Here is a 26,550-nt window from a genome sequence, read left to right as displayed (position 1 = left end):
GTAAAAACATAATTTCACTCGGTGGATCATTCTGGTTAGGAATAACTTTGAATGAAAATGTGTTGATCTAATGTAAGAATAAAGATCGGACTTTATGGCAAGGGGAGCGTATAAATAATCAGCAGGTTTGTGCTCAGACAAACAGAAATGGAGACGAGCAATACTTTCAGAAAAGTTTGGATTTATTGGGAATAAAACAAAAAATAATCAGCATCAGTTTCTCGTTAGAAGATTTCAGTGAAAGCCAGATCTGTGAATAAAACTTGTGCGTAACGTCAGTCTGCGGTTTATTTCCTGTTCTGTGGTTTAGTGTGTGAGCGTGTTTTAGCGGCCGTTTGACCCCAGTTATCCTCTGAACCAAAAATCCAATACTGCTGAAGGGATTTAATGCGCACTCTCTGCCTCCAAATAACCACTTTATGCTGCGCTAATTCATGGTTTTATCCTGCTGCAGCTAAATAATTACAGAATGATTCCGCAGCAATTTAAAAATGTGTTCCTTCCTGCGTAAAATCCAAGTCTGAATAAATCGTGCGCTAAGATTTATTACAGCCTCATAAAAGTTTAAAACATGAAAGACAAGAGGGCATTTTTAAATTCGTGTCATAAAATAATAACATTCAGGATGTTTTTCTTGCATTTTTTCTACCTAAATCAGTCTAAATATTATTTGATTTGGGCCTATTTCATTGTATTTATTTCTCACGTCTCTAATATTTCTGTCCCGTGTGCGCGCGCAGTTTCTTGGAGCGGCCCCCTGTCCCGTCAAGCTGCAGCATCGGGGGAAAGCGAACCACTGGCCTGAGCTGGGTGGAGCAGTGACCGCCTGTAGCATGATGTCCTACCTCAAACAGCCCCCCTATGGCGTCAACGGCCTGGGGCTGAGCGGCGCTGCCATGGACCTGCTGCACCCGTCAGTGGGCTACCCGGGTACGAGCCTGACACACACACTGACACACACTAAACACACACCTTTTTAAAGATGAATGCACCCAGTCTGGACCAGTTTACCGGGATAAAGGTCGCTGCACAAATTTGGAATATAAATTAAAGAGATCCGGTGAGAAAAACAACCACATTTATAGTCGATTAAGAAGTTTTTGTCAGACAACAACTGGTAATAATAAATGTGTATTTTGGGCCTTCATAAGAAAAAGCTGTTTTAAAGAGCTGACATGTTTAATACATCTAGCTCGCCTTTTAAACCAATATGATGAATAATGTAAATATGATATAGCATTGCACATATTAAATTGTAGTGCAAATTAAAGTAAGTGAAGTTGTTTTTTATTTTTAAACTGGGTTTACTCTGCCTGTGAGGAAGGAGAAATACGTGTTAAATCCAATTTAAAACAACAAATAGACTTTAAGTAGAACACTGGTGCTCTTTAACTTCAGCCTTTCTTTATTTACAGTGTTGAAATGTGCTTTTTTTTCTCCACACCTTTAGCCTAAATTACAAAAGCCAGTGCAACAGTTTTTAAAAATGTATTATTTTACCGTAAATAATAACAAAGATATTGGAGAAAGAAAAAAAAAAAAAGATTTTGACGTAAAGATAATCCCCTCGGAGTGTTTTTTTTTTTTTTTTTTACTTCATGAGGATGATGAGACATACTGTGACGTCGTTTAATTATTATTTTCCACCCATTTCATTTGATACTTTTGAACGTGTCAATACAAACACTCACTAATAATAATGCCCATTATCGAATACATTCATGTGGTAATACAGTTTCTATAACGGTTCTCCGCTGTCTGTTTTTCTCTGCAGCGACTCCCAGGAAGCAGCGGCGGGAGCGGACCACCTTCACCCGCTCCCAGCTCGATGTCCTGGAGGCTCTGTTCGCCAAAACCCGGTACCCGGATATTTTCATGCGGGAGGAGGTGGCACTAAAAATCAACCTGCCCGAGTCCAGAGTCCAGGTGAGAAATGAAGCATTTTTCTCTCTGCATCTGCGCGTGACACTGGAACTGTCCCCTAGTACAAACCTGCCAGGGCCAGTGGTTAGCTGTTCATAATAGAGAGGCCTGTTCACTTATTAGCTAAAGGACGGTAAATTATGCTATTAGCTAAACTTAATATCCACTGAAAATGTTTGCGTATAAAATATGACCTGTGTATTTTCCTGGCTGGCTACTTTAATACTAAAATCTTAATATCACTTTACATTAGTTGATATAGGCCTACTTAAAGGCCTGTACTTTCAAACCAGGATTTCAACCGGTCCTCAAATTAAGCTAGCTCATGTTTCAGCCCTTAAGAGTTAATTATTTATTAAGTTAATACATATTTATTTTAAATGGTGCATTGTAAGAGTGAGTACATTTATATTCCTGACACTTTTGAGAGCAGAAGCTTGAAAAAACAACAACTTATGAAATACTCGTTAATATAATCGAAATTAGCCGTTGATGACGTCTAAACTAAATTAACGGTTAGCTTGGTAGTTAGCTCGCTGTTATGTAGCCTAGCTTAAATTATTACTTTGCTGTCAATTATCTTTAACAAATAAACTTTCGGTTTATATTTTTGTGTTATTTATACCAGTAAGTACTACAAAACCTAATTTTCTTCTAACAGGAGTTTATACTACATAGTTAACCTGTAAGGAAGGTGATCATGGCACGATGGGGGTATTTTCGGACGTGGTAATGTTAGCCCTGTGGTTTCAGTGATTTAAGCTCAGTTACAGGAAATAACAACAAACGTAAGCATCGATTTTTAATCAAAGATAGTGAGATAATAACAGGAATTAAAATTACAAAGACCGGTTTATTAATGAGTCACTTAAAAAGTAACATGTTAGTCTACTACCATTTAGGGTATCTTAATGGGGAAGGTTGCGTTCAGGTGCTGTGGTTATTTATATAATGTCCTGTTTTCCCTCCTCTTCTTTCTGGATTAGATCTCCTCAATTCTTAAGACACACTTACCTCACTGGTTCAGCTCTTTATTTAATCGAGGGGAAAACACTTTGTACATATTGATCTAAACAAAACTACCATTCAGATTCCAGGCTCTCTTTTCCAGCTGATTCAGTTCATTATTATTTGATGTAAACCTAACTGCAGGCAGTGTAATTTGACCTTAAATATGGGATCTGTAATGAAGAGGCCAGGAGTATGCCAGTAAATACTCCACAAACAACTCACAGGTGTACTGTGATGTTTAACAAATTCTACTCTTGAAAGGCATTAGGGGAAAACCAAGGCCGGCCTCTCTCTCACACAACTTGAGTTATTCTCAGAATGTGTGTGCGTGAAACAAAACGCTCTACATGATCCTACCCTCTCTGCGCTCTAGAGTTACCCTACTGTGTGGTGAAACCCAATAGCCTGTTATCTTAGAGCGTCTACCTGGTATGAAATTAGACCCCTGGCTGGTCCGAGCCAAGGGGCCGGGGTGGAAGTGAACCTTGATGGCTAATAACCCCCAATTTTCCTCCATAATGTACTCCCAGCATGGCCTGGGAGTATCTTTCTGGTATGAAATGCTGAGGTTGTTTGTGTGTGGGTTCTAACTCCTGGCTGGTGTTCTGGGTTGTAGGTGTGGTTCAAGAACCGGAGGGCCAAGTGTCGCCAGCAGCAGCAGAGCGGCAGCAGCACCAAAGCCAGGCCGCCCAAGAAGAAGTCGTCTCCGGCCCGGGAGAGCACCGGCTCAGAGAGCAGCGGCCAGTTCACACCTCCTGCCGTCTCCAGCACGGGTTCGTCCTCCTCTTCGTCCTCCTCCGCCAACCACACGGGCCCGGCGGCGCTCAGCAGCACCTCTACCTCCATCAGCACCGTCTCCTCCATCTGGAGCCCCGCTATCTCCCCTGGAAACGCCCCTGCTCCCGCCGTGGCCCCGCTGCCCGAGCCCGGACCTCCTTCTAACGCCTCCTGTATGCAGCGTTCAATGTCAGGCTCGGCCGCTGCAGCCACCTCCTACCCCATGTCCTACAACCAGACGCCGGGCTACGGCCAGGGCTACCCCACCCCGTCCAGCTCTTACTTCAGCGGCGTGGACTGCGGCTCCTACCTGGCCCCCATGCACTCCCACCACCACCCCCACCAGCTCAGCCCTATGACGGCCTCCTCTATGTCGGGCCACCCGCACCACCACATCAGCCAGTCGTCAGGCCACCACCACCATCACCACCACCACCAGGCGTACGGCGGCTCCGGCCTGGCCTTCAACTCGTCCGACTGCCTGGATTACAAAGAGCAGACTGCAGCCTCCTCGTGGAAGCTCAACTTTAACGCCACAGACTGCTTGGACTACAAAGACCAGGCCTCCTGGAGGTTCCAAGTCTTGTGATCTGGCTTTTTTTCCCTTCTTCCCTCCTTGCTCGTCTGCTCTCTCTTCTTTTAGTTTCCACATTAGCTCATTGCTTGTTTTTAAAAGACAAAAAGAGTTTATGAACCATGAAATAACAAAGATAGCAGCAGGAATGCTCAACAATCGGACTTTGTTTTTCCTCCCTCTCGTCCTCCACGTCTTTTAAAAGTTAAAAACCGAAAAAGAAGAGAAACAGTCGAATCTTGTGAAAACGTCAGGAGCAGTTTCCTGGTGATGAAGAGTGGGTTTTTACGGCGCTGTTTCTTGGATGATCTTAAACTGTTTTTCCAAAAAAAAAGAAAAAAAGTCATTTCAACCAAACTCCTTTGACCACCAGCTCTCTGGCTCTCTGGATGGGAGGAATATTTTCCCCTCTGCTGCACCGACAGGAACTGCCTGCAGTGCCCCTCTTTACCTCCGACCCTCCCAATCAAACCCTGTATAGTTTTTATTTCTGAAATTTGTTATTTTAGGATGACAGAGATTTTTAGTCAGCTACATCAGCAGCTGAAATATGTAAATATGTATTTGGGTCAGTTACAGTGACCATGTTTAGTTGGTGTTTTTTTCCGAATTTGAAATTGTTTATTACACTTTGGGAGAAAAAAAAAGAAAAAACCCTGTATGTAAATCTTTCCAAATATTCCAAAGAGATCAAATTGGCCATAAAGTTCAGCTTTTATATACACGTTGTTTTACTCAGAAAAAAATGTTTTGGCAATTTGAAATGTCTTGGAAAAATCTCAACTATAGATGCAGAAGTGCTCTGGCCGATGTTTTCCCGGATATTATTATTCTAGCCTCCTCGTTTTCAAAGCAGACCTCCTCTCTTGGGCATTGTCGTGATTTATTGGACATGTTTGAACGCAGCACTTGGCTTGATATTGGAGTCAGAGCATTTTTTTTAATTTTTGGAGAGGAAATGTGGATTTATAGCTCCAAAAATGACAGTGAGATGTTGAATGTATCTTTAAGGCGACCACCCTTACATACATGTTCATCCAATAAAGATCCGTTAAGTCATATTTATTTCCCACAGTGTCTCAGTTTGATTCCCAACAGGGAGTCCACTTTTTATTTTATTTTTAAGATGCATGTACTACAGCAAATTACAAACTCTACATTCCTGTTTCTGTCGTTTAAATTAGTCATACTTCTATTCAAAAGCTTGTTGAGTTTGTTTTTTCCTAATTATAAACAGGGTAAATGCAAATGAGTCCATAATTAATACAAGCCGTGAACGCCGCATTTCCAATTTATAGCAGCCGGTTTAATCCTCTCTGTCTCCGTCTTTAAATTGAAACACTAACACATCTCTCCCCTCGCTTTAGGGACACCAAGTGTCTCTTTTTTTAAACTGCGGCGTTAAAAAGCCCTAAATATCGAGCCGGGAGACATTTGATCGAGGCGTAATTGAATGCAGCGCTGTAATGGCGCGATAATTACTCCTGCGCCCTGAGTCGGTTTCTCCAAAATAACCTGCAGGAATTTCACCGCCTCTGATGCGGTAATTACGTAGGTGGGGCCAGGTTAGGGGGTCACATGTAAGTGTGTGTGTGCGCGCTCTCAGGCATTAACGCATTATAAAAGAAGAGGGAGAGAGGGGAGAGTGAAAAAAAGAAGAAATATCGGGTTAGTTTTTCTGGCGAGGTTGTTTTGTACGAGCATGATTCTTACCAGTGAAGGCCCCATTGAGAGAAGACGAGGCAATAAAAGCAAAAACAGATTTAATGCAAATTAATCATCGCAATAAAATAATAAACAGTCCTTGTGCCAAGAAATGACCCCCGTAAGAGCTGCGCGCGCGTTTCTGCCTTTTGTTTTAATTAAGACAAAAGACGAGATTTTTCATGTAATTTCAAAATAAAACGAGTCGGACTTTAAGAGTTTCTCTTGAGGCTTTTTTAGTGTCCAGTGATTTATATTATCTCAAATAAAGGCTACAACCAACGATTATCTTTATTGCATGTTAATCCTCTCATAAATACTTATAATAATATTTAAATGTTTTGTCTTCATGTTGCTTTTTCAGTCCAAACGGAAATCTATTCAGTATTATCATGTAAGATGAAGAAAAGCAGATCATATTTGTGCGTTAAAGTTATTAAAACAACAGTTCTATTATTAGCCTATTATTATTTTGAATTTAGCGTCACAAGATAATTAACAATTCTGCTATAAAACTATGAAGTTTTGATCTCTTTGTTTTTTTCTTGAATGTATCAGGCCTCAGACTAAGAAATATCCCTTAAATAAAAACACTAAAATCATATTCAAACTTCAAGGCCTGTTTACTTTTGATTTAAAGGGTCGAAATCCAAAACGTTCAGTAAAAATGCTCTGACGCGCCACAGGATGATAAACAAGAACTGAAAGAGAAAGAAAAGTGTTAGTTTCCTATTTATCTATTTATGCGACAGTTTTCAGGATTTTTAATATGGCCACAAAATGGAACAATAGAAGAATAATAACCCAGATGAGGGGTCACAAAGCCACACATGTTGTCCTAGAAACCCATCGATAATCTCCCCAATCAGCCTGATCAGATTATCAACCTGATCGATACGTACTGTCCCTGCCTGTGCAGTTACAGCTACAGCCGCCTCTCTCTCGCTCTCTCTTTCTCTCTCTTTATGTAAATGTCTCTCGCAGCAGCTGAATAAATATCAGCCGACCAGGACATTAAACATGTTTGCGCCAAGACGCGCAAACAGCGCAGCGAGTGTCCACCAACAGCGGCGGATTTGTTCGGATTTGCATCAAACAAACATTTGCGAGCAATCTTGTGGGATTGTTTAAGGAGTGTGAGGGAGCCACAGGTCCCACATGAGACAGCTGCTGCGGCTTCTGCGGCTGCTCACCTTCAAACAGCACAAATGAAAAGAGAAGAGAGCGGATATTGGGACAAAAGAGGAGCAGAAACGCTGTTGAATGTTTCCTCTGAGGACGTGAGGCTGCATGCAGGAGATGTTTCTCTGCAGCCTTCAGGCAGAGACACACGTTCACGTATTAAAAAGTTGCACAGACAAAAATAAAACACGAGAATCTAATGACTTTTAAATAAGATAAAATCTGGGTGAGACTTGTATGTTCGTGTGAAACAGGCAGATTACCACTGAAGAGTACAAATTGATGCATTGTTGTTAAAAATAGGACAAAATCTAACCTGCATTTTCCGTAGATGTTAAACGGGCTTTTACTTCATTTTCTGGATGTTTGTTGAGCAAACATCTCTCAGTATTCAACAAGAGGATCCTCACTCAGCTGCTGGTAGTTTAATTTTCAGGGTTGAATTATAGCACAATCCCAGCGTGAAAAATAAAAGATTATTCCCCCAACAGCAACTAAAAACAGCATAAAAATACAGTTGATTGCAATAAGTTTAAAATGGAGGTGGTGCCCTTTAAGAAAAGGTTAAATTAGGAGGAAAAAAACCCTCTGGAGTTCACATGAAAACAAAGAACTTCATCAGTGTTTACACATACAAGTTTCCTCACAAAAAAGAACACACAATATCAGATGTAGGGATCATGGTTTTAATTCAAACTCTTTTCATATTAATGTTGAATTTTGCAGTTTAGTGTAAAATGCTTTAGGATCTTCTTTTTAAACTCCCACGTAGGGTATTAACTGTATTAAAAACACACCTGGAATCAACAGGTGTCTAGAAATGATCAGTGAATTAACCACCATGAACATAAACTGTAAAGAAATAATTATCAACCTTCCGACAGACTGAAATGATTAGTGTGAATGCAAATACACATTTATGTTGACTCCCTCTCTTGAGGAAAATTATTTACCAGGTCAAATATGTCAAACATGCGTTCGGCCTCTTGAGCAGGGAGGAACCAAAAATCAGTCAGTGATTAAACTGATGATATCGTCTGAAAGTCAAATGTCTTTGTTTAACACACATTCTTTAAGTGTTTGAGAAGATCCAACCTGCACAAGGTTTGTCAGGACACAACTAAACAATGAAAACCTGAGAACTGCACGATGTCTGCTTTTTTTAATCAGCATTTCAATAATTTCAAGTGTTTTTAGGGGCACAGGTTAAAAAAAATAGTAAGACAAAATATTAGTCACAGGATTCCTCTGCAGTTATTATCCAAGTAAAGTCTCGGCTGACACTTAATAAAAAGGCGGCACTGTGTGTGTGTCTGTGTGTGGGTGTGTATCAGATGAGTGTTGTTTCTGTCTGAGCAGAGGGTCGGAGTCCACTCCGCTCTGTTCAATAGGACGATCGATTGCACCACACCGCCTGTTGTCAACCGTCGACCTTTCGGCCTCTCGCCTGCTCCGGCTCGGGCGTCTGAATGTGGCTGGACTGGAAACTGTTGACATTTTGTTCACACTTGTCCAGGAGATGAACTGGAACCGAGTTGGACTGTTTTTTGTTTTTTTTCTTCTTTTTTTGCATGAATGGTTGAGATTTGTATCATGGAAAGAGAGAAACAGCGACAGACAGATAAAAAGACAGAAACCGGACTGTATTTTTAGGCTGGTGAGACCTTAAAGGCCTCGATATGTGAGGGAAGGAGATTCGAAGGAGCAGGAGATGTTCTGATAGCGGCCTGCATGCTGGGACGCTTCTCTTCTATTTCCATGCAGGACCGGAAAAAAATAACAGCACTCACACTTGTCTTTCATTGGCTGTCGACTGTCGCCAGACGTTGGCATCCCGGTGTGTTCATAGGCCAGTCTGAGGAGTGAGAGGTGATACAGAGGAGGATTAGATTTACCTGGGAGGTAAATCTAGGGTCAACTGTACAGCGACATGGGAGGAGTCTCCGGTTTCTCTGCTTTGTTAGTGAAGGCCTTCCTATTTTGTTTAACATCAAGTCTGCACCCTTGAAACTGGAAGATTTAATGTCTACTTTGTGAATTTGAAGTGTCTCGGAGAGTGAAATATAGCCCACAGATCTGTCCAAAAAAAGACGCCAACCACCTCTTGAATCCAAAGGAGGTGAGGTCACCGTTTGTTCCTCTGAGTGAAAGCAGCTTAGTCATCCCTCTGACGCCGGGCATGGAGAGCATGCATGAGATTCCTGGTGGGGTTTACATACTGTAGGTTTAAGTTGAGCAGAGGACACAGTCAGGATGACACACCGACTTTCTGGTACTTTTTCTCTGGAGGCAAAGTAGCATCTAGCACAGCCGAGTGTGGTCCACTGGTCACCTCATCTTCTCCTATAGGGCCGTGAATCATCGTGTCTGATCAGAGTGAGAGATAAAAAAGGTTTTGTAGTTTTGCAGCTGAATGACAAGCTTGGCAAAATACACAAAAATATAGGAAATGTGTGAAATGTGACGCAATTAATGCAAAGTCAGCCTCCTTTTAAATGTTTTTACTGACATGACTAGTAACTGAATCTACCGAAGGCTGAGATTCAACTGTTACGAATAAGTGAATTGAATAAATCATACTAAAGCCAGGCTATTCCTTTCGTGAGGCAGGTGAATGCAAGAATACAGCTAACACTAGCTCACTAGCTAGCGAGCTAACAATGACAAAACAAGCTGCAACGACTGGTCGATTAATCACTTTGCTGATCAGCAGAAAACCCACTGGCAACTATTTTGATAGATAAATTATGTGAGTTGTTTTAAACGTAAAATCATCTCAACAATTACTTCTTTAGTAACTAGTTTACTACTTTTAAAGTCTTAGTTTAGCATGCTAACACTTGCTTATAAGAAACAAATACATGCTAACACTTGCTTATAAGAAATAAATACAAAGTACAGCTCTTTTGTTTTGCAGATATTTGGTCTTAAACAAAGGCACTGGACAGGTTAAATAAATTTGAACCCCATGGCAGTGCTACAGCAGGAACAATATCATTGGGATTCATCCTCTGGGGACCTCGAATATTTGTACATTTCATGGCAAACATCTGATGGTTGTTGAAATATTTCAGTCTGGACCAAAGAGTTGGACAGACTGACCAACAGCCTCTGAAAACATAAAAACACTAAAATGTGTAATCACCGTCTTTTGCTAGTTGCTAACATAGCATGCTAATGTGTTAGCATGCTCATCTCTAACTGGGATACTCAGAATTTTTGGCTCACTCCTCTCATGAGGTACTAATCATAATGATCACTGTTGTTCTTTAAAAGTGTGTCAGTAAGGATCTGAAAAAATCCTCTCTGCTCTCTGTCCTTTCTAAAGAAGCTGATGTGAAATCAGACAAGACTGTTTTTCGTGGACAGAACAACCTCGTACCTGACTTTGGCCGATTTCTTCTCGTGTCTTCCGGATGACATCCTCTCCTCCCTGTGAATCGGTCGTGTCGGGGTAACGAGCAATGCAGCAGAGAGGTATTTGAAGAGGGTTTGTATTATCTCATCTGGAAAGGATGCAGCAGACCCTCGTCCCGAGTCACAACTTGTCTTTTCCTTTAAGCCCTGCAGACGTGGGAAAGCTTAATGGAGGTTTGTTGTTGGCCTGCAGGCTTTAGTGTTTCCCACCGAGGACATCCTCGTGTGTGAGTGTGTGAGTGTGTGTGAACAGACATGACGTATTCACCACATTTCCTCGTTCGTTTGGTGTGCTCTTCTCTGTTACATTTCTTGCCACATAGGAAGCCAGAGTGCAGAAATGCAGAAAAAACGTAAGATGACGTGATGCCTTCCTCATGACCTTTGACCTTTGCTCATAAAATCACAGATAAAGAGGACACCCTAATCTAAAGTATATGCAAATGTATTTAATTATTCTTAACATCATTATGTGTTTGTTTGTTTGGGGTCCCAAAAGTAATAAAAGTAACTGTAAAATTAACCTTTTACCTTTTAAGATTCTTTAATACTTTTCTTCTGATTTTGGCCCAAATGTGTCCGTGAGTATTGAAGTGGTGACTCTCATCTTACCTGGTCTCCAAACAGGGAACTATTTAATGTTTTGTAAGTTACATTAGTTATTAGTATGTGTTGGTTATAAATTATTTTTTTAAAGAAAAAAGTGTGTTAAGTGATTTATTCTTCAAGCATCACGATGTCAAAGCAACATTACCTCAAAATAACAGCTTCAGAATCATTTGATGACACACTGACTTGTAAAAAGAAAAACTGTGCTTCTTTTAGTCCCACTTCTGACAACATGAACGCCTGTTCTTGCTTCTCTAAAATTCAACACCTCTTTATATCTGGGGGGAAAGTCAGGTAAGCAAATGAACAGGAGCAACTGAAACAGGCGGCGCATGCGCACCAATTCCGTCACCAGTCTTAGTTGGTGTGTTTAGCACGAACATCTTGGCTGAGACGAAGACAACAGGTTCTTCAGCTGCTCCTGGACTCCCCGCAGAGTATTGAGGATGTCTGTTGTTCACTAAACAGATAACAAACGTATAACTTTAGCAGTTTCTCTCTGACCTCAGTCCGATCTTTATAAATCATGGAGTGTCAATTTATGACGCTTATAAGTTTCTGTCTCTTAGAGGAAGCAAAAACAGACATTAAGTTCAGATGTGTTGCAGCGTTATTAAGTCTTGATGAAAATATGTTTTATGATCTTTATGCAAAGTCGGTCTCACTCAGTGACTTGTGAACTTTTAATGAAAAGGAAACTTAACACAAATCTAATTTTCCTGGGATAAAGATCCATCATATGAACCCCAGTTGTGAGTAATTTACTGTCTTTGATGTCTTTAACGCTCCTGACATATGCGTCTATAATATTTGGGGTGATCTGGCTCGTGGAGCTCGTTGAAACAAACCTATAAAGCACGCAGCCTCGCCCTGAGGGGAGGCAGAATCAGTCCAATCAGAGCCTTCATTAGATGTGATGAAGGCCTCGGCAGAAACACAGCTGTAGCACAGAGCAGAGCGAGAAAAAACAAAACAGATAACCTGGATAATAGCGAGTGCTGGAGGCTTGATTCATTTCCAAATGTTAACAAGGCCGTTTCACAGCTCCAGCGTGCCGCGCAGTATGTTAATACCACTAATAAGCCTATCTCTGCCAGTCATCTCGGATGGCAGAGATGTGAGCGCGAGGCGGTGTTTCACTAAAAAGCTGCTGGCCACATTTTAAATGAGGCAGAACTATTTATGATTCTACAAAGCTGACATAATTGCTTAAAGGGTAACTGAGGAGAGCATTACTTTGTTTTCTGTATTATGACAGAGGAGATTTCACTGTTTGCATGTCAAAAAGGCTACTGTGTAGGGCATCAGAGGGATGGGAGGATCTCCTGCTCGCCTGTTAAGCAATTTTAACAGCTTTTTATTCGAGCTGTCAAGTCAAACAATCAGGAGATAATGCAGCCTTGGTTTGTAAATTATAAACGTGTCAAGAGATGCACTAAAGGCAACGACAGATGCCACTTATCTGCAGCAGCCTCGGCAGTGTGACTGTATCATCAGAGGGGAAATATAACATTTTGATGTTTACATAAGAGAAGTATTAGTATCAGTCACAAATGTAATTCCTTTCACCCATCCCTCTCGCAGGGGATTGACTCCCCGAAAAACATACAATGATTTTTTTTAAAGCTAACAAAACAAAAAAAAAAAGGAGCAGAAAAGCATCCTCGCTGATCTTCTGTCCATTTCCAACATCGCTTCTTGTATATTTTTTGGTGGAAATCCTCTTAGAATGCAAAGTAAATAGATTACGATACAGTGAGGGATTAGGGCTCGCGCGGCGCTGTCAGATTAGTCGCTGAGCGCAGCGCGTCGACAGCTCTGACACGGCCATGGCTGCTGTTCAGGAAAGGGGCTCCGCGCGATGCTTTAAAGACGCTGGTTGGCTCCTATTCATGAATAAAACTGTGGCCCGTAATCTCGGCCAAAACACACACACACACACTCACACACACACACACACACACACACACACAGCACACACACACACACACACACACACACACACACACACACACACACACATTTACACAGCACACACACACACACACACACACACAGGAAGCCTGGAACATTCAATATCAGTGGTGATGGAAGTATAATACAAGACTTTATTAATGGAAAGGTTTAAAACACTGTCAGTGGTGTTTTAAAGGCAGAATCAGGTGTCACTGTTCTCTGTTAAGGTTAAGGTAATTTGCTTTAGACTTCACTAAGACACAATATAAACTGTACTCACATCTATGAAGCTGTTTTTAATTTGGCTGTAATTTCATAGTTATACTTTAAACGACTTGTGAAACAAACACTGTTCAGTCAGTAACAGATCTGGTAATACAAAACTAATGTATTCACATATAATACTGTTTTAATCCACTTTATCAGACATATCTACATAGGTACGTTCTGTACAATCAGTCCCTTATTACAGGTAAGTGACTACATTGCATGTGATAATATAGACGGAGAGAGCCTGTTGTTGTCTGAGATGCTGTGTTGTCTCCTCAGTGTCCCGTTGGGATTTATAAAGTGCTCTTATCAAGTGTTAATTAGTTTTTCAAACCATTCCTAAATGGACCACATGAAGCATCTCGGGGTCGCCTTCCTCCTGTGAGAGAACAAACAGAGATGTTGTGTTTTAGAAACCTGGTCAGTGTGTAAATATAAAGACTTGGAGCTTTTAGAGGCTTCATATATTCAGTATGAATCTATAAGTTGCTAAATGCTTTTAATCTTGCACTGACAAACACGGGGAAAACAGAATTTTTATTTTCATCAGCCATTAATGTACTTATTATTTTCTCGTTTCATTGATTTGTATATCAAACATTAAAAAGGCAAATGAAAACATCCCAGAGCCAAAAGTAATGTTCTTGAACGCATCCAACCAACCCTAGAAATATATAACTTATTATCACACATGATAAAAGCTGATACTTGAGAAGCTGGAAGAAGTTTCACTGAAACAACTAATGTATAAATAAACTGTGTGTTCCAACTCTGACCTGGTCCTTAAAGAATCTCTGATATTCCCTGACTACAGGGGAGAGTAGCGGTGGTCTGTGAGTTATGAGATCAAATTTAGTTGCTGAGAAGATAAAAATAAACAGCTCTTTAGCATTTCATATGTTTTATATCTTCTGCCTCTTCCATCAGGAATGTAAACATGTAAGCAAGGAGGACGTGAAGATAGAAACACCTCTCAGTACGACGACACTTGATGGTGATTTTTTCACATTCTTACAACATTTTATAGACAAAGTCCAACAGGATGACAAATTCTATTATTATACCATAAAAAAACGATGACCCAGCAGATTAAGCATGTTCCTGTTCACTTCTGGCAACTATTTATGGTTTGTAATCCATGTTTTCTTGATGGCTTTACATACTCTCGGCATCACTTGATGTATTCTTGTATTCATGTGTTTTAATGTTTTTTGTACCGCAGTCTATGTGTCTGTGTTTTCTAAATGTTTTATGGCCTCACTGCAAAACTATTTTCCATCGGGGACAATAAAGTTGACGTTGAATACAAAAATGGCAGATTAACTGATACAGAAAAACACTTCAGATGATGTTACCAAAAACTAAACATATATAAACTTTGTGAAAGGTAGAAATGATTGCGTATCAGAACAGTAGAAGCATTTATAATAGAGGATATACTTGCTGACAAGTGTCCTTATATCTGCTTATAACAATATCATAGTATGGGCATTTAATCTATAAATATGGTGTTACAGTAAATGTGTATGAAGCTTCAAGTTTTACAATATGACTCCAGATAACTTATTTTCTGTCTGATTCCCCAAAGATGTGACATCGCCCCATGAAACGAAAATATAAACAGATTTCTGATCAATAAACTCACGTTCCTGTTGTTTCTGTCGCCTCGGCTGCTTCCTGCACAAAAAAATGAAACGACAGAAGATGTTGGAGGATGTTGAAAGCAGCCATGACACTTTAAACAAGTGCAACAAGCAAACATTAGACATGCAGAATCACACACAGCCCTACAGCACACACACACACACACACTGAGTGCCTGAACAGGTTACATGCTCCCTCAGTGGGTCGGACATGTTGCCTGTTCTGGGTTTAAACGAGTATAAACTGTTGTCACTCATGGCGATCTTCCCGTTCTGAGCCCTGCCTTAATAAGGCTGTGATTGACATTAAAACCCCGGCGTGCCTTAAACTGATATTTAAAAAGCTGATGCAAATTCCCTCCTATAGCCTACAGTCAGGATTATCAAGTGACAGAGCGACTTGATAGCGAGACAATTGCTAATCACCCGAAAAATTAAATTATTAAACTGGAGAGTGCAGGAAGGAGAAGAGGAGGAAGTGAAGAAGAAGAAGAAGAAGAAAAGGTGATGTTTTCTTAATGGGTGTTTTTCCTAAATGACCAGTTAGTCATCTCAGACATCTGAGACCTGCAGAGGAGAGCACTCAGGGTACGTTTAGAGAATAACACAGGCTGAATGTCGCAGGAGGATTGCTGCAGGGCTTAAAAACGTGACCTGAAACCGACATGTTGAACATGATGAGATTTAATAGAACAGGCTGACTCTCTGTCAGATGTTCCTAATGACGGGGGAACAGGGCGTTCAGGCTGTTCGGGAGGGGACTACAGATACTGGTGGTTAACTTTATAATACACAACGTTTTTATGAACAAACATCTACATTTTTCTTGTTTATCAGATTGCTCGACGATCGATCTGCAGCTGCAGTCTCTAATCTGATGCATATTTCTCTTGTTGTGATTCTTACACTGAGACATGTTCATCTCCAGCATTAAGCTCCATACAACAGAGATACAGGTGTTTAACGTATGACAGAGAGACAGACCTGTTTGTCTCAGTGCCCGGAGCACATCTGGGCTCACAGTCACATGTATGTTCTCTGCCTGCGGCCTCCTCTGATTGGCTCGTCCTTCAGCACTGAGGAACAAAATGAAAACAGGGTGAGATCTGGTGCACTTTGTTTACAGATTCATGGTTAAAGCAGCACAGCATTTAATCTATACTTTGCATTTTTGATGCACAAAGTTTAGTTTGTACTTTAATAAGTTATTTGTTTTATTTTATTGACATTTATTTAACCAGGAACCTCATTGAGATTAAAAATCTCTTTTACAAGAGTGTCCTGGCCAAGACAGCAGCAGTACATTTTAACAAAGTTTCCACATAACAATCACAAACACAGGTCACTTTCTGTGTTTAAGAGAAACAGAAATAACAAATAACTTCATATATCGTAAACCCATCAGTAAAACTTTCTGGTTGTCTGGTCCGCTGCGAGCGGAGGATCTGAGCTCCAGGAGAGCGTTCAGGTGCTGCGTCTGACACAGAATGAAAACCTGCCTCTTTCATCCTGTTAACCACGATCAGTGGTTTGTTGTGCGACTGTCACACCTGCCGTTATGGAGCAGCCAAAACCTGCACACTGCGATGATGTAACTTTGTCAGCAGGAGACAAAATGTGACAGTTAGTCCAAATCACAAGCAGTTTGCATGGGTTCGTTACAGTATTCAGCAGCAAGCCTCACTGACTAAACCAAGTAAACAAAGTCAAAACAAATGAAAACGGATTTCTAATCCCTCTCAGAAGTTCAACTGCTCAGTTTTATGTAAAGAAAGATCCCATCACCTGAACCGGGCGCTTCATCTCCATGATGGGAAGCAAAAAAACAAGTCCTGTTTAGCTGATGTTAGCTGGTTAATTCTTGGCTCCTAATCTGCACTGTGCTTGCTGCATCTGAAAAGGCTGACATTGTTTTACCTCGGAGAGTTGCAGACACACCTGAAAAAACAGCTGCGTGACAATGGCACCACGTCGAGTAACAATTCAGTTACAATACAAGTAAAACAACTGCATTCAAGCCGTTGGAAAGCGTTGTAATAACTAGTTAACAAGTTGTAATAACAACAGTGACGGCCACGGACAAGTGATGCTTATTTTACCTAAACAGCATGTCTGCTCACTTCACTCCTAACAAAACCATTATGTTTTCACGGCTACACACATGTATCAACTTTAAGTGATGTTCAGGTTCAGGCGGATTCTTTGGTCTGTAGAGTTTGGTCAGGAAAAAAGACTGATGAAGGAAACGTAGTGTAACAAGAATATCGGGGTGCTGGTTTAGCTCAGTTGGTAGAGCAGGCGCTCCTTCCACAGAGGCTGCAGTCCTCGACACACCGATCGCAGGTTCGACTCCTGGTCTGCTGATTATTTGTTGCATGTCATCCCCCACTCTCTACTCCCAACACTTCCTGTCTCTCTTCAGCTGTCCGATAAATCAAGGCAAAAAGCCCAAAAAACAATCTTTAAAATGATGTCTAATATCAGGCATGGACAGGAAGGGTATGCAAATGTATCATGTGAAAAGAAATTAAAGCTGTCAGACAAATATGGTTTATTAAAAAAATAGTACTAGTCAGTTAATATTGCTCTCTGCAACTTGAACAAGAACACATTCTCAAGTGGACGACTCTTTCCAAACATCCATCCTTTGTTTCTTGTGTTTTTGGGCTACAGACAACTTGTTGTTATGTCGGTGTGAGAGGCTGCAAGAACGATAATCCATCCAGCCAGAATCTAACGAACACAGAACTCTGATTAAATCAACACCATTAAACTTAATACTCAGTACTTCTTAGGATATTCTAGGTGGTGTGGGACATACTTCTTCTACATAATTTTTCTCGCCTCCATCATATTACTGTGGAAAACAACTGATTTTCATTGATCTGAACTCATAATTTCGTGTTAACTTGCTGCCCCTGTTTGAGAAAAGTCTTTCCCTAACAGGTGCAGCTTGACACTAAACCCTTCCCTGCTCAGATCCTGGACATGAATGTTAAAATAAATAGTTAAAAAGTTATTTGTGAAACATACAAATCGGTGGCTTCACATTAACTTTTGCCTTCGCTAAGCAACAATAAAAATGGCCTCTATTCTCCTCACTCCACTGACAGAGGAGTGTGTGATGACTGAGAGGCCAGCAGCCATCAAAGGAACGTTGGGATGCTTCCCAGATTCCCGTCTCGTTCTCTCCCTCACTTCGGAGTCGGATTTGGGGAATGCGGGAATCGTTGAGGAGCCCCCAAACTGCCATTGTGCTCGCCTCCCTCTCTTTCTCTGCTCTTTTCTCAGCGAGCCAAACGGGAGAACGCCCGCGCTACAATGCCTGCCCTACTCCATCTCAGCTAAGCTGTCATTGGCTCCACATGAGAAACAATGAAACTTCATCGGAGACCAGATTACAAAAAAAAAGGGAGGGGGTTAAATATAAAAAAATGTTGTAAAGGAGGGGGGAAATTGTGGAATAAAAAAGGCAGAGGCTTTTGTCTCTTTCTCTCTGTGGCCATTATCTTTTGGGAGGTTTGGGGATCGGCTGTCTTAGCCTCCGTCAGCGGTGCAGGAGAAGACCTGGGGTAGTGCGAGCGGGCTTTTGGCTGCCAAATCGCCCTAACACTCTTTACCGCTCTTTTTTTCCTCCTCTTGCTCCTTTTACTGTTTTTAAAAAGAGCTTAGGACGGAGCATCTCTCTCTGTCTCTTCCCCTCTCTCTCTCTCGCTCTCTCTGGACCCGGCTTGTTTAAATTGGCTGATAGGAGGGGATTTGGGATGGATGGAGGGGGCTTAGAGAAATGCAGAGTGGAGGGGTTAGAGGCAGAGAGTCATCAGTGTTACAGTCAAACAGCCATGAAAAGCCTATGAGGATGAAAAGAACAAGAGCGCCTTTTTATCTAATGCACACAAATCCCATATAAATACTCCAATATGTTGGTCGGGGGATGACAAGGAATGCCACTCCATCACTTCCCTCGTCCTACAATAATAGAGACGTGGATGGATATATTTGTACGTTTCTGTTTGTGGGTGTGTGTGAGACGGGCGGGGACGGAGGGGGGACGCTTTCAGTGTGTCTTTAGTCACACTGTTTCAACATGTCATTCACAAAGACGAGTGTATTAAACAATCACTCTGAAACAGTGAGTTTAGTCTGCACTCTGTAGACTGATCCATGGTGAAAATGGACCTCTCTGGAGTTTGAAATGTGGCTCCGGGTTCAGCGTTGGGAAGCGTAAGACCCGGAACTGATGTGGCTCTGACATTTGAAATGTCAGTGGGAGTGAAGGCTTTTAGGCTGCAGCTGGGTCATTTGGCCACAGACGCTCTCATGCAATTCATACACAGACAATGGCGAATCGCTGCGGGAGAGGAGGCGACATGATGACTCAAAGTATAACAATAAATCATCTGCACACAAAATCTGTCTGGGGATTCATTTTAAAGCAAGTTGAACTTAATATTTAGCTTTTATTTAAAGAGGCTGTAATCAATATGTTCATAATAACAATGTGAACACAATGTGAATGGAGTCACTACAAAGAATCTGCAGCTGAATCTGCAGCTTTCCCTCCACTGTACAGAGCTCACTAGTGACTTTCAGCTCATTGCTAAGCTGTCCGGCTGCACACTTACTGTTTTGCTTCCCTCTCTCTGCTCTCATTAAGCAGCCGTTTTCACTGAATAATCCCAAAAAATCACTTTACACTACCTGCTGAGCTCAGACAGGAGCAGGCAGATACAGTGAGCCACCAGCTGGTGAACACAGTGGAACATCTAGCAGGTAAAGAGTCCGATATTCACCTAAAAACAGAGAGGTCAGGGGTCTCAATAATAAAAGAGTGCATAGAATCCATACTGTATGTACGGAGAGAACCCGGAAATGGCGTGCGCCAAAGATAATTCAGATTTATAAAACCCTGCATGCACACCTGCACGCAATGTTCCCTTTATAAATCCACCTGAAAATGCGCGCACGAGAATTACCCTCTTTACCGCACCTCTACAAGCCCACATTACACCTGAAAGCTCAATGCTAAGCACCTCGTCAATGGAATGATCACAGGAGGTTGTTTTACGGTGAATCACGGAAACAACCGAGAGGAAGCCGAAGGAAATGAACTTTTTGACAGCTCGAGGTGCTTGTGACTGAGCTGAGGCTTCCGATCAATAATGTTTGATGTTTAGTGAAATTAAATGTGTGAAAGGCTTCAATATACAATCTGGCTTCAGTTCACCACCTCACCATGTGCTTCGCCAATTTCCCCTGCCTCCAAAATGTACGTACACATGGGTCAGAGTTTGCTTACCGGTGCGCCGTTTTATATATATCACAACTTTTTCGTAGGAAGTAGTGTACGACACCCCTGGTCCAGATTTTAATGGGCACTTCCTAAGCTCATGTTACACCCTATAACCAAGTTTGAAGAGAAATCAGACCAGTAGTTATTCCATCACCAAGACAAACAGAACCAACAAACATAACCTCCTTTGAGAAGGCAATATAACACACACTCTGTAAGAGGCCTACACAGACACACACACACATTGGGGTGCATGTAACTCACTGTGTTGTGGGAGTGGCTGGGTACGAAGGTCTTGCTGCACTCTGGTTCCTCTCTGTCTGTCCATCCCCAGGGCTGGAGTCACACAACACACTGTTTCTGCCTCTCAGAGGATCTTCTAGGACACACAAACACACACAAACAGACACACACACATAGGGGGAAAAAAGAGGAGTTTATTTTACCTTAGAATTAAATAAAAGAACGAAAAAAAGCCAATTTTGTATGGACACATCTGCATTTGTTTGCTGCGGTACATGTGGCCTAAAAGCATTCAATGATTGTAGCAAACTATTTAGTTCATGATAATAAGCTCTTATAAAAACTAACTTCTATGTTACTATAATTTCACATTCTTTAAAAGACTTTTCAGAAATTATATAAGTTACAGAGAACAAGAAGAGAAATTTAATCTAAAACAAATCATCTCTATGTGTGTTTCATAAACAGCCGCTTGTACCCGAGAGACATCACACCTTGATGGTCATGTTTCTGATTAGTACGTCATGCCCGTAAAGTTCTGACTCGAGACAGGAAGTGACACAGTAACGGAGGTTTTGCGAACAGAGCGACCAACAGAGCTGAGAGGGGAACACGAACAAAAACGGCGCTTTCCATCAACGCACAGCGGAGCTAACAGGCTTTCACCACAACGACCGAGAAAAGGATGGAGCAGGAGAAAGAGAGAGCGAGATGAGGTGGAGAAGTGGATCTTCAGATAAAGCTCTTGTCTCTTTGCCCACTGAAAGGCCCCGCAGCCACATCAGCCTTTGTGAGCGGGAGACGAGCGATCAGGCAACCAACTTGGCTTCTCCTCCTGGCAAAAAACGCTCCTCCAAAGAAAAAAAAAGAGATAGAGAGGAAGAGAAAGAGGCCTTCCCTCGCACTTGTTCGCCACTCTTCCTCTCACAATGCCGTATCTATCCAAATCAGCACTCTTGTCAGCCAGACAGCCATAAGCGATTTCCAACACTGTTATAAAAAGGGACCATACCTAAGCTGGAAATGTGTCTTCCTTTATTGTGTGCTTGTGTGTGTGTGTGTACGAGCGAAGGCAGAACCTCTGTTTACAAAGGAGGCACATGAATATGAGAAGAGGTGCATAGAAATACGGTGTCTCTGCCCGATCTGATCCTTGTGAATCGCAAAAGACATCCACCTTGAGGAAACACAAGATCCGGTATTAAGTCATTTTTCAGGAAACAAGTGAAAATCATGCAAACAATAGCGAGAAATGTGTCTTCATTCCAATGCAAATCAACTGGCCTCTATGATTTCCTTACAAGGGGAATGACATGATCCATGTTGGTCAAGAAAAGCACCATTGTGGTTTATTACAATTAATTCTGGGTGCATCAGATTCACCCAGATTGTCATACCATCAGGGTGTGCGTGCGTGTGTGTATTTGCCTTCATACACCGGGTCAACAAGAAGCCGACCTGCCGCTCTCAAACGATCTGTTTAACGCCTGATTACAACAAAAGGTCGGTTCATACAGGATTCAGAGTGACCTGCCTCCCGCGTCACACCCTACTGCACACATACAGTACACATATTTACACAAACACACATGTCTCCGAGGGCCGTTCGCAGCGGGATCTGTAGTGTGTGAATATGACCGAGAACAAACACGTTTTCGCTCTCTTGTGTGTGTTCAAACACAGAATGTCTGTAGCCGCACTGTGGGAACTTGTGTCAGAAAAAAGCGTGTGACTGTTGACACACGTCTGTGTTTTGTCAGCGCAGATGGAGTTTGTGTGATCAAGCAAATCGAGGGCCACTTTCAAAACACATAAGTGGGAGCAGCATTCTGTTTTGTACATGTACATAGTTTCACATTTTTGTTCATATTATAAGTTGGTGTTTACAGTTTATATATTGTGTTTGTATATGCAATGAAATTATGTAGTCATCATGATGTAACAAAACTATAAATTCCTATTCCTGTCTCCAAAAAATAGACACTGGAATTGTTAATTAATTTAATCCCAAACTTAACGACACATTGATTATGTTGCAAAGCATGCAGTATTAACTATGACTTTTAGGACTGAATTCTCTGTTTAAAAATGCTGATACTGACTTATGTGTCCATATTACTAGTTAAATGTACTGAAATGATTAGAAGAAAGAAAGTAAAATGTATTTATGGGGTATTTATATGTCGGTTTAGCGCAGCGGTTAAATCACATGTCCCATATACAGAGGCTACAGTCCTCCATGTGGCGGCCACAGGTTTGACCATCCTCGGCCCCCTGCTGTGTGCCATCCGCACTCTCTCGCCCCCTGCTTCCAACACTATCCACTGTCCTCTCTCTTAAATTGAGGCATAAAAGGCCAACAAAAAAAATGTATTTATTAGATTAAATCAAATTTTATTTATGTAGCACTTTTCAAAGTGTTGGCTATACTCTTTGTTTTTTGGGCCTTAACATGTTATTCAAACCATGTGGGAAATATAAAGGGGGAACTGCTAATAACTCATAGACATGTAAAACCTGACGAGGGGCTCCGACTGTTCACAAGTGTTGCTAAAGCTGATTTTCAGTGAAAATACCCCAAAACTAATAACTGACTCCTGGACTCTCAGTTCTTTAATTTTCCTTTTTATCAACATGTATGAGAATGAAGTAGAAAACAAACAGTAAAAAAGGTGTGTGTTTGTGACGGCCATGCTGTTTGTGATTATATGTGTGTGTGTGTGTGTGTAAAGTGAGACACCTGTTCACTGGAGCCCTCTGCTTGAAGCAAGCCACTCATTATTCATGACCTGCCTTTTCTGCTCCGTTAATATGCTCTGTCTGCTTGTCTGAGCGCTGACACACTGTACACTGTACAGCACACACTGTACACTTTTCAGCACACACACACACACACACACACACACACACACACACACACACACACACACACACAGTTTAACCATCACTGTGACTGATTGTGACACGGTGTCAGTATCCTCCTTGTGAGTGTGTGAGTGTTTCAAACACATTTTCAGCCATCCACTTTTTAGCGCTGATGGCTAATGTGCATGTTTCTGTGGCCGTGTTTTTGAAAGGGACCTAAAATGTAACATTTTATTAACATTTCCTTAATATTCTTATTTTTCCTGAATTTTAATAGTTTTTTTTAACATTCTTTTATCTCTTTCTCACTCTTGACATTAACATTTTAGCAGTGTGGAAGAGTTTAGACTCTTTTTTGTCTTTGATCTTCCTAAATAACTGATTAATGCTCCACTATGTTCACCAGCTGAGTTTCCGACTGTGTCAATCTGCTGTTTGCAGCTATAAGCAGGCAGCGTATAACCTGAGCACAGCACAAAAGATGTGAGAGTGAAAAAACAGTAAAGATGCAGCTGGACAGAAAAAACAATGAGCTGAAACTTGCGGTAAAGCTGAGCGGAGCTGCAGCGTCAGATTACAATTCTCTGTAGGTTCATCTCTATGATGATCACTTTCACTTTGTTAAATTTAATGTTATTTTAACACGTTATAATCTGTTAATACTGTATTTATTCAAAAATGTTTTCCTTAACATGGGCTCAGTGTTGTGTTAGCTGATAATTAAATTTACATAATTACTAACATTAATCTTGCATACCATGTTTAGGTGAGAAGGCCCGATCTCATATATGCAACTAAAAATAATGTTATTAATTAAACAAAAAATAAGTCATCAAACTTAAAAAGTTCAACAGCTTTTTAAATATTTCCCCATAAAAATGTCAGGCTAATCTAATTAGCTAGTTGAGCTAGTTGAATGTTTAGCTTATGCTACAGAGCGACTCCTGATATCGGCTGTGGATGTTGTCAGGTCACATGACCTCCTCATAAGTGTGAACAAGTGTTCCCAGTTATAGTAGGCTGTGTGAACTGATCAAGGCGTTCTGTTAATACTCATGTTCACTAAAGTCGGTAGCAGCGATCAGAAGCAAAGAGACAAATCGAGAAATTAAACAAAAAGAAAACAAGCGGCTACAAGTCAATACTCCTGCATCGTTTAATTTTAATTTATTTCTTTGTATTCTTTACTCATTTTTCCTTTTCTTCTTTTGGTTATTCCCAATATTAATTTTACTCACTATCTATTTTTCTTTCCTTTATTTTTCTTTGCTTTCCTTCTTGCTGTCATCTCCTCTTCTTCTCTCTCTCTTCTGTCCCTTCCTCCCTCTCTCTCTCGCTCTCTCTCTCTCTGCAGTGCTGCTGTCCAAGGATAGGACATGCTGCAGGTGATGGAGGTAAATCATCGAGGACATAATTAAGAGGCTTATGAGGAGGAGTGTGCGTGTTACGCATCACATTAAGAAAAAAAAAGAAGGAAGCTGCATGCAAACAGGCCTCACAGTAACACAAACGCTCATTCTTATTCACCCACAAACACACAGACACTCAGCCTCAGGGGTTTGACCTTATACAGTGGAGTTAAATACCTCTCTCGCCTCATTTGGTTGTGTCTGACTACGCACAAACACACACACACACACACACACACACACACTCGAGCACATTGCCTTCTGGTGTGTTTTAAGCACCAATGAAGGACTCATCAGACATGTTCATCTAGTTCCCTAACCCTCCCTCACAAATTTGAATGTTTTCTGCTCAAGCCGTCAGCCCTTGAAGCCTCTGTGAGGAATTGCGTGTATGTGTTTGTCCGTCTGTGTGTGTGTGTGCGTGTGTGTGTGTAATCAGGAACTCAGCCTGATCCCCTCTGGTATGTGCTTTCGGGAGTGTTTGTCAAAGGGCACAGCCTGAAGTAACGACAAAAAAGGGCCTTCGCTGGTTTTCCTCCCCGTGCTGCTTACTCCGAAAACATTTGTCTGATATTGAAGAATTAGTTTTTTAACACTTTGGCTTTTTATTAAGAACACTTTTATTAAATTAAGGGGTAAAAAATCTTCATCTCAAAGTGTCTACTTCCCCCAAAAAATAGGACTTTAAAAGCTGTTCCCTCGTCTTAAAAAGATGTTTGTGCTGGGAGCTATTACATAAGGTTGATGTCACTTTTTAAGCTCTCTGTATGTATTTAAAATCTCACTTTATGCTCGAACAAAAGATGATTTCATCTTTAAAAAATGCAACAGGTTGCGTGAATTTTCCATGAACATTTCTCTCTCAAACATGATCTGATTTAATTCTCCTTCTTGCTATGAGACGAGGGCGAGAGCCCGAGAAAATACCCGGTGTTAGAAGTCAGGAAAGTGTGTGGGAGTGGGTGAGTTACTGAGGTTATCGGGAGTCCACCTCACATTTCAGATGTGAGGAGAAAATAACGAGTCACATTTGGTGTCTTTTTGGTTAGACGCCGTGATTATTTTCTTACCGTTGCCTGCGATGGCCCGGGCCTCGAATTCATTAGCTTTCCTCTTGGCCACATCCGCTAGCACCAGCTCGCCCTTATCGCCGGCAACATAATGGAGGTCCTTTGAAGGTAATGCAAGAAAGAAAGAAACGTGTACGTTAATCTAAAATGAATCTCTGCTTCGATGACAATAGGAATTTTTTTAGGGAGGGGGGGGAGGTGTTTTGGCGGGAGAAGGAAGAAACAGATGAAATGACAGAAAAAAAAATGAGCCGTTTGAAGCCCGACATCAGAAAGAGCACCGGTTGGATGAAATGCCGGTTTCTCCAAAAACTTTGAAATCAGCCCCCCGCCCCCTCCCGACACACACACACACACACGCACACACGCAGACCCTCGTCTCTTCCGTTTTGAACTACCGAGGATGTTATCTGTCACATTTCAAAAGTGGGAGAGGAGGCGAGGGACTGTTCACCTTTCAGAGACGCTGGTATTCTCTCTTTGCGGAGAAACATATCCAGCAGAGCACATTACTATATCAGCCTAGGGAAATATTGGAAACAGCGTGTATCCTCTGTATCTCGCTGTTTGAGTCTTCCTGCCCATAAAGAGAGATAATATTGCT

General features: G+C 41.4%; 2 protein-coding genes across 2 annotated transcripts in view; one reads left to right on the top strand and one right to left on the bottom strand.

Annotated features, from left to right (window-relative positions):
* The first annotated feature begins 833 nt into the window (after window positions 1-833).
* On the top strand, window positions 834-5,330 carry otx1 (orthodenticle homeobox 1). The gene is made up of 3 exons (XM_069658593.1): window positions 834-930; window positions 1,775-1,926; window positions 3,551-5,330. The coding sequence occupies exons 1-3, from the start codon at window positions 834-836 to the stop codon at window positions 4,298-4,300; spliced, it is 999 nt and encodes a 332-aa protein (XP_069514694.1). The 3' UTR covers window positions 4,301-5,330.
* Window positions 5,331-13,312: 7,982 nt separating this feature from the next.
* The window catches only part of wdpcp (WD repeat containing planar cell polarity effector), a 58,100-nt gene continuing 44,862 nt past the window's right edge, over window positions 13,313-26,550 (bottom strand). The window contains exons 13-17 of the mRNA XM_069658764.1: window positions 25,947-26,046; window positions 20,624-20,738; window positions 16,051-16,142; window positions 15,069-15,100; window positions 13,313-13,802 (exon numbers count right to left, since the gene is read on the bottom strand). Of these exons, the coding sequence (XP_069514865.1) occupies window positions 13,752-13,802; window positions 15,069-15,100; window positions 16,051-16,142; window positions 20,624-20,738; window positions 25,947-26,046 (390 nt within the window). The 3' untranslated portion in view covers window positions 13,313-13,751. The remainder of the gene's footprint in view (window positions 13,803-15,068; window positions 15,101-16,050; window positions 16,143-20,623; window positions 20,739-25,946; window positions 26,047-26,550) is intronic.

The sequence above is a fragment of the Semicossyphus pulcher genome, unplaced genomic scaffold (assembly GCF_022749685.1).
Source record: "Semicossyphus pulcher isolate SPU_LCO1_2020_fin unplaced genomic scaffold, fSemPul1.0.p SCAF_12, whole genome shotgun sequence".
NCBI classification, from domain to species: Eukaryota; Metazoa; Chordata; class Actinopteri; order Labriformes; family Labridae; genus Semicossyphus; species Semicossyphus pulcher.
Note: the sequence above shows the minus strand (reverse complement) of the source record. Positions and strands in the feature narration are given on the sequence as shown.

What these genes read in the sequence shown, in the direction of transcription:
- otx1 (XM_069658593.1), top strand. Translation starts at nt 834, where the DNA reads ATGATGTCCTACCTCAAACAGCCCCCCTATGGCGTCAACGGCCTGGGG. An exon ending in CCCGTCAGTGGGCTACCCGG is followed by an intron (nt 931 to 1,774) that starts GTACGAGCCTGA and finishes TTTTCTCTGCAG; the next exon opens with CGACTCCCAGGAAGCAGCGG. An exon ending in TGCCCGAGTCCAGAGTCCAG is followed by an intron (nt 1,927 to 3,550) that starts GTGAGAAATGAA and finishes TCTGGGTTGTAG; the next exon opens with GTGTGGTTCAAGAACCGGAG.